The sequence below is a fragment of the Ahaetulla prasina genome, chromosome 2 (assembly GCF_028640845.1).
Source record: "Ahaetulla prasina isolate Xishuangbanna chromosome 2, ASM2864084v1, whole genome shotgun sequence".
Lineage (NCBI taxonomy): Eukaryota > Metazoa > Chordata > Lepidosauria > Squamata > Colubridae > Ahaetulla > Ahaetulla prasina.
Window position 1 is genome coordinate 3,403,033 of NC_080540.1, and position 12,955 is coordinate 3,415,987.

Here is a 12,955-nt window from a genome sequence, read left to right on the forward strand (position 1 = left end):
CCAGAGACTGTCATTGGTGGAATGAGGTATCAGTAACAATTCAGGAATTTAGTCAGTGTGACCTACATAACCATCCATGATGGCATATTTATGTTCTAACCACAAAAGGGCACAATATATATATGTCAGTGTTATGGGAAACAGATATTTACCATGTGCAGTTATACAAACAAGAGACCAAGACATCAAATATCATTAGCAAGTTTCCTACTAATTCTAGTATTTTAGTATATATGTTCCCTTCAGTGTCAAACTGGAGAAAAAAAGAAAGAAAGAAAGAAAAATCAGATGTTACGTCCATTGTTTAAAGTGGATTTTTAACCACTTTTCCATCCTTTTAAATTTTGTTTTGCTCACTGTAGCTAAACTCTCTGTGTTAACTCCAAATCTGGTCGAATGGTTTCATAGCAATGGAGCCTTCAGCTTTTCTTGTTTTGCTTTTCCATTTTCTTTTTCATTTATGGTCTAATGATATATCCCTGCATTAAATGCTCCTAGGGGCTCAGTCACATTTCTTGAGGTGAATTTCCTATTCAATCCCTATGTAAAAATGGGTTTTCCTCATTATACTTTAGCTTTCTATTCCTTTTTCAGGATCTTCCTTTTCTTTCATCAGAAGACGCTGGAGGGGTCTCTGCCCTTTTTGCTCCTCCCTTCGCTGAGAGGCTGAGCAAATGATTTCAAAAGGGCACCTGTATGTATTGAATTAAAGAAATAAAAAACAAATGCATAAAAATCATTGCCCTGATTGTGGTTTCGCTGCCTGTATCCCATTAAGCTGCCTTAAGTCCACTTAAGACTGGAGTTTGCAACAACTGCATGACACAAGCTGTGTTTCCCAGAGAGCCTCCTGGTCCTTCTCTTCTGATCGCCCGGCTGTTTCTGACAGGATTTGGTCCCTTTTCAGGCCTCCCACAATCTTGGCTGAGCCTTCAGGGCGACTGTTCTTCAGGGAAATCCTCCAGAGAGAGATATGTTTCTCCATCTCCACAGACGATCCCTGGACAGGAAGGAGAGGAAGATGGAGAATGTGCCGCCTCTGAAAATCACAAAGCTTTTCCTGGTCAGGGAGGAATTGTGAGGGGCTTTCCCCCACAGTCCCACGTCCATTATCTCTGCCCTCTCCCTTCCCCTCAGGCGCGCTCCTCTTTCCCGCCCTTTCTACCATCCTGGCACTCTGCCCTAATCCACCAGGGGGCGCCCGCTGCTAAGAGAAGGAAACGTCAGGCGGTTCCCCATTGGTCCACTGGAAGACGAACGTCACAGCTTTCTTTCCAGAGGAGGCGGCGACGGGACTGACGTCACAAACGCTTGCTGCTCTAGGACCCCACACTCGCTCTCCTTAACTCCTGGGGCTCCGCAGGAGGCGACGAGGCTGCGGCAGAGTTTGGCTGGGGAGATCCAGACGTTCTTCGGGTGAGGGGAGGGGGCTCTTCCCTGGTCCCATGCTCCGCAGCCGCCCTCTCCATGCAGGAAGAAGCGGACCTCCAAAGCAGCAGCAACAGAAGAAGCGGGGATCCGGCCACCCTTCCCTTACCTGTGTCGGAGGAAGAGCCTTGAAGCCATTTGGAGTTGCTCTGCAGGAGAGAGAAAGGATGGAGACACAACCTTTGGGAAAGGAGGGAGCCGGAAAAGGCCCTTCAGCTGCTCAGCCTGGGAAGCTCTGGACAAGGACTGGGCAGAAGATCCTGGAGGAGGAAACCATCCTCCCTTCAGAAGTTCAGCCCTGGAGCTTCATCCAATACCGGGAGGCTGAGGGTCCCCGAGGACTTTGCAGCCGACTCCATGACTTTTGCAGGCGATGGCTGAGATCAGAAAAGCACACCAAAGCCCAGATGCTGGACCTGGTGGTTCTGGAGAAGCTCCTGGCTCTTCTGCCCCCAGAGATGGAGGGCTGGGTGAGGGAATGTAGAGCAGAGACCAGCTCCCAGGCAGTGGCCCTGGCGGAAGGTTTCCTCCTGAGCCAGGCGGAGCAGCAGAAGGAGCAGGTTGAGTTGCAAGTGAGACACTTTAGGGAGCTCAAAAGGGAATAAAGAATGTGTTTGAATATTTTACCCCTCCTTCCCAAACTTCTCTGACATTCATAATATGTGGCAATGTCCCACCAATTCTTGTAGAATATTGTTCCATTGTTTTCTCACTCAATCACACGGATGTATATTGGGGGCTTTGATGTCATGTTCCCAATATAAGAATCCAATTTATGTCATGTGATGTACATTAATTCTTTTTTTTCCTTCCTCCTATTGGAAGGGCTGCACTGTTGAGATCAGAGATCCTGAGGGAAAGAAGAACCCTTCAAATTCCACTCAGGAGCTATTTTTCAGGAGGATCCCTTGGGAAGATCAAAGTCAGGACACCTCGGGAGGTAATCAAAGATCCTCAGATTACCCATCTGTCTTACCTTCACTCTCTCTTCTCTATTGAATACATCCTCCTATTTTACTAATTATGCATTTTGAAATTATTTAATCTTTACAGAGAAAAAAAGAATGAAGTTTTCTGCTTTTTCTGACAGAGATCAAACAGCGGTGGAATTTCCAAATCAAGTAAGAAAGGGGAAAAAAATTAAATTTGTATTCTCCCTTCAGGAAGTGAAGCGGGTGTGCAGAGGGCTCTTTCTTTCTATTCCCCCTCTCGTTTGGCCTGGATTACTTTTGTGTCCTTCCGCAACATGGACAGCAGAAGAGCAGATTCAAGTTGCTGTCAGTCAGAATAGCTTCCTCTTCTCTTGTTCTGCTAGGTACTTCTCCAAATTTGAGTTTACAAGAAGCAATTTTTAAAAAAGTCCTTCAAGAATAAACGTATCATAGTGGCAGCAACTGCTAGAGACCCCATTTTTTTGGTGTAATTCTTTGACTAGGAATTGTGCAAAGCTAATTAAAAATAACTAAATACTCCCATGGCCATGTTACCATTTTTGAAAAGCTTTATTACCTGTAGTTCAAAAATAAGCAAATCATATTAAAAAACAAAGCAGACTATTAAAATCCTAAGGGAGTGGCCATGTTGAGCATATAAACACGGTACTTTGGGCTACAGAATAATTTCCAATCCTCTGATTTGCGCCTCGATTAAGAGATCAGATTCCTGTTTTGCAAAGGCTGAGAAATGACTTTCCCAGGGAACTTTCTCTTCTTTGTTTTCTTCCATTTAGCCAATGTCTGAGATGACTAGATCAATCAATGATAGACAGAGCGATAGATCAGTTGATCCAGAAGTGGGATTACTTTGCTGAAAGGCACTGAATTTTTTGCAGAATAAATGAACTTGATAAAACTTTCCCCAAATACTTTTTCAATCAAAGAAATTTTCAGAATTGTCAGTTTTATCACATAAAATTAGGACATGTGTGATTCACAGCATTTAACTTGGTGCGTATTTTTGGTTTCTAAATTTGGAAACAGTGGAAAAGAAAAACAGAGTTAGTAGGGACCTTGGGGGTCTTCTAGTCCAATCCCCTGCTCAGACAGGAAGCCCTATAACATTTCAGATATATGGCTGTTCAATTTCTTCTTAAATACCTCCCGTGTTGGAGCATCTACAACTTCTGGAGACAAGTCATTCCACTGATTAATTGTTCCCACTCACAGAAAATTTCTCTTCAGTTGTAGGTTGGTTCTCTCCTTGATTAGTTTCCATCCATTGCTTCTTGTCCCGCCTTCAGGTGGCAGCCCCTTAGATATTGGAACACTGCTATCGTGTCCCCTTAGTCTTTCTTTTCATTAAACTAGACATACCCAATTCCTGCAACTGTTCTTTATATGTGGTACCTTGCTCACTAGTAGTAACTGTGAGAGGGATCTTGGACTCCTAGTGGACAACCATTTAGATATGAGCCAGCAGTGTGCAACAGCTGCCAAAAAAGCCAATACAGTTCTGGGCTGCATAAACAGAAGGATAGAATCACGATGCCATGATGTAAAAAAGATGTTGAGACTCTAGAAAGAGTGCAGAGAAGAGCGACAAAGATGATTAGGGGACTGGAGGCTAAAACATATGAAGAACAGTTGCAGGAACTCGGTATGTCTAGTTTAATGAAAAGAAGGACTAGGGGAGACATGATAGCAGTGTTCCAATATCTCAGGGGTTGCCACGAAGAAGAGGGTGTCAAACTATTCTCCATAGCACCTGAGGGTAGAACAAGAAGCAATGGGTGAAAACTAATCAAGGAGAGAAACAACTTAGAACTAAGGAGAAATTTCCTAACAGTTAGAACAATTAATCAGTAGAACAACTTGCCTGCAGAAGTTGTGAATACTCCAACACTGGAATTTTTTTTTTAAATGTTGGCTAACCATTTGTCTGAAATGGTGTAGGTTTCCTGCCTGGGCAGGGGGTTGGACTAGAAGACCTCCAATGTCCCTTTCAACTCCCTCTTCCTCCTCCTCCTCCTCCTCCTTCTTCTATGTTTTAGCCACTAATAATTCTTGTTGCTTTTCTCTGCACTCTTTTTCTAGAGTCTCAATATCTTTTTTATAGTGTGACCAAAACTGGATGCAATATTCCAACTGTGGTCTTACCAAGGCAAACTATTTACTGAATCTGCACTACTATTAATCTTCTCATAGTTCCCATCACCAATCTTTCCATTTATGACTGTATGACTATAACTTGTTGCTGGCAATCCTTATGATTTATATTGATATATTGACCATCAATTGTGTTGTAAATGTTGTACCTTGATGAACGTATCTTTTCTTTTATGTACACTGAGAGCATATGCACCAAGACAAATTCCTTGTGTGTCCAATCACACTTGGCCAATAAAAACTCTATTCTATTCTATTCTATTCTATTCTATTCTATTCTATTCTATGAAGTGGTATTAACACTTCATGTCATCTTGATTCTATCCCCCTCTTAATGCAGCCTATGACTGGGTTGGGGGTGTTTTGGCAACTGCTGGCTCATGTTAAGTGGTTGTCTACTAGGACTCCAAGATCTGTGTTGCACTTTCTATTGTTGAGCCAGGTATCACCTATTCTATGCCAATGCATTTGGTTTTTCTTTCCTAAATGTAGAACTTTACATTTTTCACGGGTGTTTTTCATTTTGTTATATGGAGCCCAATCAGTTGATCCTTTTATATCTCAAGCTTTTCTGGAGTGTTGGTATTCCTGTAAATTTGGTCTTGTCTGCAAATTTGATAAGTTCCCCTTCTATCCTCTTGTCTAAATCACTGATGAAAATGAGGAGACCTTGCGAATCCTCCTGTTCTGTTCTTTTTTCTGTGTTCAGGAGAGTCTTGTTTCCTTTGAGGAGGTGGCTGTGTATTTCTCAGAGGAGGAATGGTCTCAGCTGGATCCTGACCAAAAAGCGCTGCATTCGGAAGTCATGCTTGAAAACCATGGGAACGTAGTCTCTCTGGGTAAGCGTCATTTAGTCCCCAATCATAAAGTTCAAGAAGACAGATTATAGTTAGTTTTTTTATTTAAAAAATCAGTGATCAGATATCATCTCCCGGAAAGGAAAAGGAAAGTATCTGGCCTTCTGGTACCCCAAGGAAGTTAAAAGTCAATGTCTCTTTGCTTAGATGCTTTTGGGCCATTCTTTATCTGTCCCCAATCAGAGAGTTCAAGAAGACAGATTATAGTTAGTTTTTTTATTAAACAATAAGTGATCAGATATCATCTCCTGGGAAGGAGAAGGAAAGGATTTGGCCTTCTGGTACTCCAAGGAAGGAAAGATTCAATGTCTCTTTGCTTAGATGCTTTTGGGGCATTCCTTATCTGTATTTTTCCATTTCTATTTGAACTTACCTGTGGAGGCTGAGAAGAACAGGGTGTGCTTTTATGTGTCCCTGGAGATCATATGTTATTTGTCCTCTGAAACCTCCCCAAATTGTGTGAGAACAGAACTTTCACGCTCAGGCCATGGAGGAGGATTGTCCCACTCCAATTCAAGAACAAAGGCCTCTTGAAGTGTGTCTCAGAGCATCCTAGGGGACAGGTGATTCCTCAGTTACGACAGTTCATTAAGCAACCATTCCAAGTTACGACCTAACTGTCTCCCAAGTACTTAAGACTCAGTCCTGAAATTACAAATGTTACAGCATCATAACCGTCATTCACACTTACTAATGACAGCAGAGGCGTTGCAACAACAATCACCCTATTTGTACCCCTCACCCTCCTGGGACTTACTTTACGAGGATGGAGCGAGCTGTCGGTTACTTTGCCTACTTGGGTGCATACAGAGGCCTAAAGTAGTGAGAGATACGCAAGATCAATAGTGGGAAATCTGGCACTAGTGATCTCACATGAACTCGCACTACACTGCTTTAGGCCTCTGCTAACCAAGGCCTGTACAAGCTCCAGGGCAAAATGCTTTGGAAACAAAGGGAAGGCCTCTTTGTTTTCAAAGACACAGGACACAGGACTAAAATACTGCAGTGCGAGATCACACAAAATCATTAGTGTGAGATTATGCATTTCTTGTCTTATGTGATCTCACACTAAAATAGTTTGCCTCGGTTCTCTGCAAACAGGAGCCTGTACCAGATCCGGCCAAAATGCCCTTGCCAACCGATGAGTACTTTGGGGCAGCGAAATAGTCATTCTTGAAGCCTCCCAACCTTTCCAATCTCAGTGGATTGGAATCTCATTTACAAGCCAATGGGAAGCTTCAAGCAAGGGAGTTCTCTCCAAAGTCTCATCGCTGGGATTAAGGAACAAGCCGAGCGGGAGTCCTGCCTGCCAGACAGATGCCATGGAGCAGCTGGTCCTAGGTACATCGGGGAAGAAAGCGCTTGTTTCAAAATTGTTTCAGTTCTCTCAAGTCTCTGCTGAAATTAACCCACCCAAATAAATCTTAAGGTTTCACCTTATTCCTCGTTGGATGTTTCCCCTGTTTATTCCATGACTCAAAACAGGCTTTGAGTGAGATTTGCAGATATTTAGATAATTATAAAGACAGAGATGTTTTCTAGATATTTTCAAAGCTTTCAGGACTCATGAATATAGAAATCATTCTGTAAAACATAATGGAATTTTGGAAAAATTCAGAAGGAAATTCACTTGATTTTCTATGGTTTAATCTTTTAGTCTAACCTTGTTATCATTTTCATTTCTCTTTTGCTTTGAAGGTAATAATTGTCAGGAGAATCAAGATTCCTGTGAACTATTCCAAATGTTCTATGCTAAAGATGGAACAGGAAAGTTTGGAATTCGAATGGAATTAGAAACCCATGATAGAAACCAGTCAAATGATTGGAATCAGGAAAGCTCATCTTCCACTGATGCTCTGATGCAACAGGAGAAAATGAGGAAAAAATATATTGGGAAAAGTTTGAAGCCAATCAAAGCTAAATTACAAGTAAAAGAACACTATTTAAGGCAAAACAAAGGAGAAGATGGTATAAGAAGACACAACGGACAAAGTTACAATGAGACATTCATTCCTTCTCTTGGAAATAAGTTCCTTACACCTCAAAAAATGATTGACGCTAAAGAGAAGCCTTACCAATGTTTGGAATGTGGAACATGTTTTAGAACAAGCAGGCAACTTATTTCCCATGAAAGGATTCACACTGAGGAGAAGCTATACAAATGCAGAGAGTCTGGTAACAGGTTCAGAAGATTTAGTAATCTTATTTCCCCTAAAAGGATCCACTCAGGAGATAAACCGTATAAATGCGTGGAGTGTGGAAAGAACTTTGCTCAAGGAGGTCATCTTATTTGCCATAAGAGGATCCACACAGGGGAGAAGCCATATAAATGCATGGAGTGTGGAAAGACCTTTGCTTATAGTAGTGTACTTACTATCCACAAAATGATCCACACAGGGGAAAAACCATTTAAATGCATGGAGTGTGGAAAGACCTTTGCTCGAAGAGGTCATCTTATTCGCCATAAGAGGATCCACACAGGGGAGAAACCGTATAAATGCATGGAGTGTGGAAAGACCTTTGCTCGAAGAGGTTGTCTTATTTCCCATAAGAGGATCCACTCAGGAGAGAAACCGTATAAATGCATGGAGTGTGGAAAGACCTTTGCTCAAAGAGGTCATCTTATTCGCCATAAGAGGATCCACACAGGGGAGAAGCCGTATAAATGCATGGAGTGTGGAAAGACCTTTGCTTATAGTAATGGACTTACTATCCACAAAATGATCCACACAGGGGAAAAACCATTTAAATGCATGGAGTGTGGAAAGACCTTTGCTCGAAGAGGTCATCTTATTCGCCATAAGATGATCCATACAGGGGAGAAGCCGTATAAATGCATGGAGTGTGGAAAGACCTTTGCTTATATCTTATTCCATAAGAGGATCCACACAGGAGAAACCATATAAATGCATGGAGTGTGGAAAGACCTTTGCTCAAAGAGGTCATCTTATTCCATAAGAGGATCCACACAGGGAAAAGCCATATAAATGCATGGAGTGTGGAAAGACCTTTGCTCAAGAGGTAATCTTATTCCATAAGATGATCCACACAGGAAAACCATTTAAATGCATGGAGTGTGGAAAGACCTTTGCTCAAAGAGGTCATCTTATTCCATAAGATGATCCACAGGGAGAAGCCATAAATGCATGGAATGTGGAAAGACCTTTGCTCAGAAGTATCTTCTCATAAAGGATCCACGCTCAGAAGGAAATATATAATAATAGCAATTCCACTTAGACTTGTGTACCACTCCACAATGCTTTTGCAAAACTCTCTGAGCAGTTTACAAAGTCAGCATATGGTCCTCAGCAATCTGGGTCTTCCTTTACCGACCTCAGAAGGATGAAAGGCTGAATCAACCATGACACTGTCAGGATCAAACTCCTGGCTGTGGGCAATTAGCCTATAGTTCTCCATTCTAACCGCTGATCCACCATGTCTCTATAGATTTTTATCTGTATGCATATTGTGCCTTTCTGATCCAAATGAGAGAAGGTTGCATCCAACAAAATGAAATTTAATGTGGAGAAAAGTAAGATTTTTGCACCTTGGGAAAAACAGATTACCTGAAACCTCGCTCAAAAATAGTAACTATGTAAGGGTCCTTGGAGTCCAAATGGATGATCACGTAAGCATGAATCCCCTGTGTGCGGCAGCAGCTAAAAAAGTGAATACAATCTTTGGTTGTATAAACAGAGGCATAAAATCAAAAACACATGAAGTTTCATAAAGCCTTAGTAAGACCACACCTGGAATACTGTATCCTGTTTGGGTCATCACATTACAAAAAATATGTTGAACCTTTGGTAAAAGTGCAAAGAAAAGCAGCTAAGCTGATTAAAGGCCTGAAGAGTAAAACCAGAACGGTTATAGGAACTGGGCATGGCTAGTCTAATCAAGAGAAGGACCAGGGAACGCAGGATAGCAGTGTTCCAATATTTGATGGGCTGCCACAGAGAGGAAGGAGTCAACCTATTTTCCAAGGCACCTGAAGGGCCAGACAAGGAATAATGGATGGAAATTGATCAAGAATCAAGAAGTGATTCAACCTAAAAATAAGGAGACATTTCCTCACAGAACAATCAACCAATGAAAAACCTATGCCAACAAATAAAGACTGTATGTAACAATTATCACATCAAGCAAGGAGAAAATAATAAAATCCATGCATTTCTATAATTTTGTAAACAACAAACTTAAGTTTTTAAACAGCAACAATACAAACCCAATATTTCCAGTGATTACAGACAATTACAATGATTACGGTGATCTTGTACATATTGATTTTACAGAAGACACCATTGAAAAGGCACTAAGCAATCTAAAACCATCTCTATCTATTGGACCTGATGGACTACGTGCATACTTCTTAAAAAAGCTTTCCACTGTAATTGCAGAACCTCTAAGCATAATTTTTGAAAAATCTTTCAGTACCAGCCCCTTGCCCTACCAATGGTCACTAGCCAAGGTCATACCTATCTTCAAAAAGGGAGACCCTAGCCTAGTGTAGCTTGTGTAGCTTCTTCTCTGGTAATATTGTACTACTAACTAGAGCATACAAAACATTTGCTAGACCAATCCTTGAATACAGCTCATCTCACCTACACTGCATATCAGACATAAATACAATTGAGAGTCCAGAGATATTTCATAAGAACAGTCCTCCATATAGTTGTGAAAAAAAGTGTTGTTTAAACTCATTTATTAAAACACAGAATAGCATTGTGGAAATACCTCTGTATCTGTTCCAAAGCTCCACCCAGGGTGGGTTCTACTTACCTTTACCTCCAGTTTGCAATGTAACATGTGCACTTGCTCACATTCTTCTGCAAATGCACAGAAACTTCCTGATGATGTCTGAGTCGGTGGATGGAGCGTACCACCAATTCTTTGAACTGGTCTGAACCGAGGCCACCCACTACTGGTTCTGCCACACAAGGAGCATTAAAGCAAGTAGGATCAACTCTGAAAATGATTCTAAGGTTCCCCTCATATATATGCTAGTCGTTTCCTGACTCTAGGGGGCGGTGCTCATCTCTGTTTTAAAGCCAAAGAGCCAGTGCTGTCCAAAGACGACTCCATGGCCATGTAGCCGGCATGACCAAATGCCAAAGGCTCAGGGAACGCTCTTGCCTTCCCACCATAGGTGGTCCCTATTTTTCTTCTTGCATTTTTTACATGCTTTCGAACTACTAGGTTGGCAGAAGTTGGGACAAGTAACAGGAGCTAACTCGTTACATGGCACTAGGGACTTGAACCGCTGAACTGCCAACCTTTCTGATCAACAAGCTCAGCGCCTTAGCTCTGCGTCCCCAAAATGACTCTAGTTGAAGCCCTATTTTTCTTGCTTTGTTAGTGGCCATACTTAAGGGCGGGGGGGGGAGAGACAGAATTTATGGAATGTAGAATGTTTTCCTCCAATGTGCCTGACATAACAATGATAAGGCAGCTGAGAACCAAGGCCAAATTAGCATGACCAACAATAGCAGGAGGGAACGCTGAGAACTTAATCGGCTTGCTTGGCTAATGTGACCTGTGACATGAAGGCACATTTGTAGCTAAATGTGGGAATTAGTATATACTGAGTATAAGCTCAATATGTTAGGCAAACCACAAAACTGGGAAAAACTATTGACTCGAGTATAAGCCTGGTGGGAAATGAGGCAGCTACTGGTCAATGTAAAAAGATAGAGCAAGTAAAATAACATGAATATTTATTTGAACGAAAACAATTGCAAAAGGGAAGGAGGATTCCAGCTCTAAACAAAGGAAATGAATGCCAGCGAAAGGTGTGCTGCTCCTCCCTTGCTCAAAAGCCCCAACATGATATTGGAATTGGATGCCATTATATACCTGCTGAGGGATAATTTGAATAACTTGAAAGATATAAAGCTCTAAACATATTTGTTTAAAATCTAAAATCTATACTTAAAATAAATGAATATAAAGTAATAAAGTTCTTTAAAGTTGTAATTCACTTGCTGCTGAAAAGAAAGGAAGCTTAACACCTTAAATGGTATTTATTAACTGAAATATCATCAAATCAAATATATAATGAGGTATATTATAATGACCTTTGTTTTCAGAAAAGCATGATGGAAGTTTTTCAATAAAGGGAAATATAGAAAAACTTAGTGTCATGCTCATATATCATCTTTACAGATGTTGTTAACACTATACTATGGCAGCATATGATGGTACAATGTTTCAATCAATTTCAGGATGAAAACTCATCAATGAGGAGGAGGAGTATAATTTATTAACCTTGTATGATATCAGTTTCTCAAGGACTCTAGAAGGACCCGAGGAAGAAATCTCTGCCCCTCCCACTTTCCTTTCCAACCCAGCCTTCCAAGGGACCCGAGGAAGAAATCTGCCTCCCCACTTTCCCTTTCCAACCCAGCCTTCCAAGGGGACCTTGAGGAGAAATCTCTGCCCCTCCCACTTTCCTTTCCAAGGCAGCCTTCCAAGAGGACCTCTCGAAAGAGCGAGCTTTCTGGTCGTTTACCACCACCATACCTCCACGCCGGCCATCCTAGGCTGGGTTAGAAACAAGGAGGGGAAGTTCAAGGACCACATCGATGGCACGAGCTCAGATTGCCGGCTGGGGATGATGGGCTGCAGTGCGATCTCGGGAGAGACTAGGGGAAGAAAGAATGACTGTACACCCTAGGATTGGGAAAACATTGATTAGTTGCGGAGAAGGTTGCCTCAAAGCGGTCGCCTCATCCATCAATCCATCCTTCCTTCCTTCCTTCCTTCCATCCTTTTTTTTTCCCAGCGGTGCGTGTGTGTGACATGCAAGCAAGACGGGGCATGTGAACTGGGTATGTCTAGTTTAGGGGTGACATGATAGGAACATTCCAATATCTCAGGGCTGCCACAAAGAAGGGGAATCAAACTATTCTCCAAAGCACCTGAGGGCAGGACAAGAAGCATGGTGAAACTAATCAAGGAGAGAAGCAACCTAGAACTAAGGAGAAATTTCTGACAGTTAGAACAATTAACAGTGGAACAACTTGCCTCCAGTTGTGAATGCTCTAACACTGGAAGTTTTTAAGAAGATATTGATAAGCATTTGAAGTGGTATAAGGTTTCAGGGGTTAGACTAGAAGACCTCCAAGGTCCCTTCCAACTCTATTATTCTGTTTGTTCTGTTTTCTTCTAATCTATCTATCTATCTATCTATCTATCTATCTATTCATCTATCTATCATCTATCATCTATCATCTATCTATCTTCAATTAGCTAGCTAGCTAGCTATCATTATCTCGAAAGACAAACCTAAACACAAGTTGTAGCTGAATAGCCTACATAATTTAGCTTTTCCAAGCTGGTGATTTCAAAGGCTTTGAAATGCGACTTTCCTCATCCTCTGCCAGGATAAGCTGATGTGCTCAGAAGGCTGGGAATGGTGGCATTTCACATTTCTTGTGGGCAGAAGGTGGACCCTATGTTTCCTTGAAAACACCTCCCAATATTTATTAGAGTGACTTCTCCCAGAAGAAAGGTGCGAGCGCTGTTTAACAATCCCGTCAGCTAAATCCTATCGAGGGCCAGTCACTA

The 12,955-nt window shown here is 41.7% G+C and overlaps 1 protein-coding gene across 1 annotated transcript; it reads left to right on the plus strand.

Moving 5' to 3' along the window:
* The first annotated feature begins 1,608 nt into the window (after window positions 1-1,608).
* Window positions 1,609-10,250, plus strand: LOC131193698 (zinc finger protein 436-like). Its single transcript, XM_058174173.1, has 6 exons — window positions 1,609-2,000; window positions 2,254-2,368; window positions 2,482-2,549; window positions 5,242-5,371; window positions 7,088-8,247; window positions 10,230-10,250. The coding sequence occupies exons 1-6, from the start codon at window positions 1,836-1,838 to the stop codon at window positions 10,248-10,250; spliced, it is 1,659 nt and encodes a 552-aa protein (XP_058030156.1). The 5' UTR covers window positions 1,609-1,835.
* The last annotated feature ends 2,705 nt before the right edge of the window (window positions 10,251-12,955 follow it).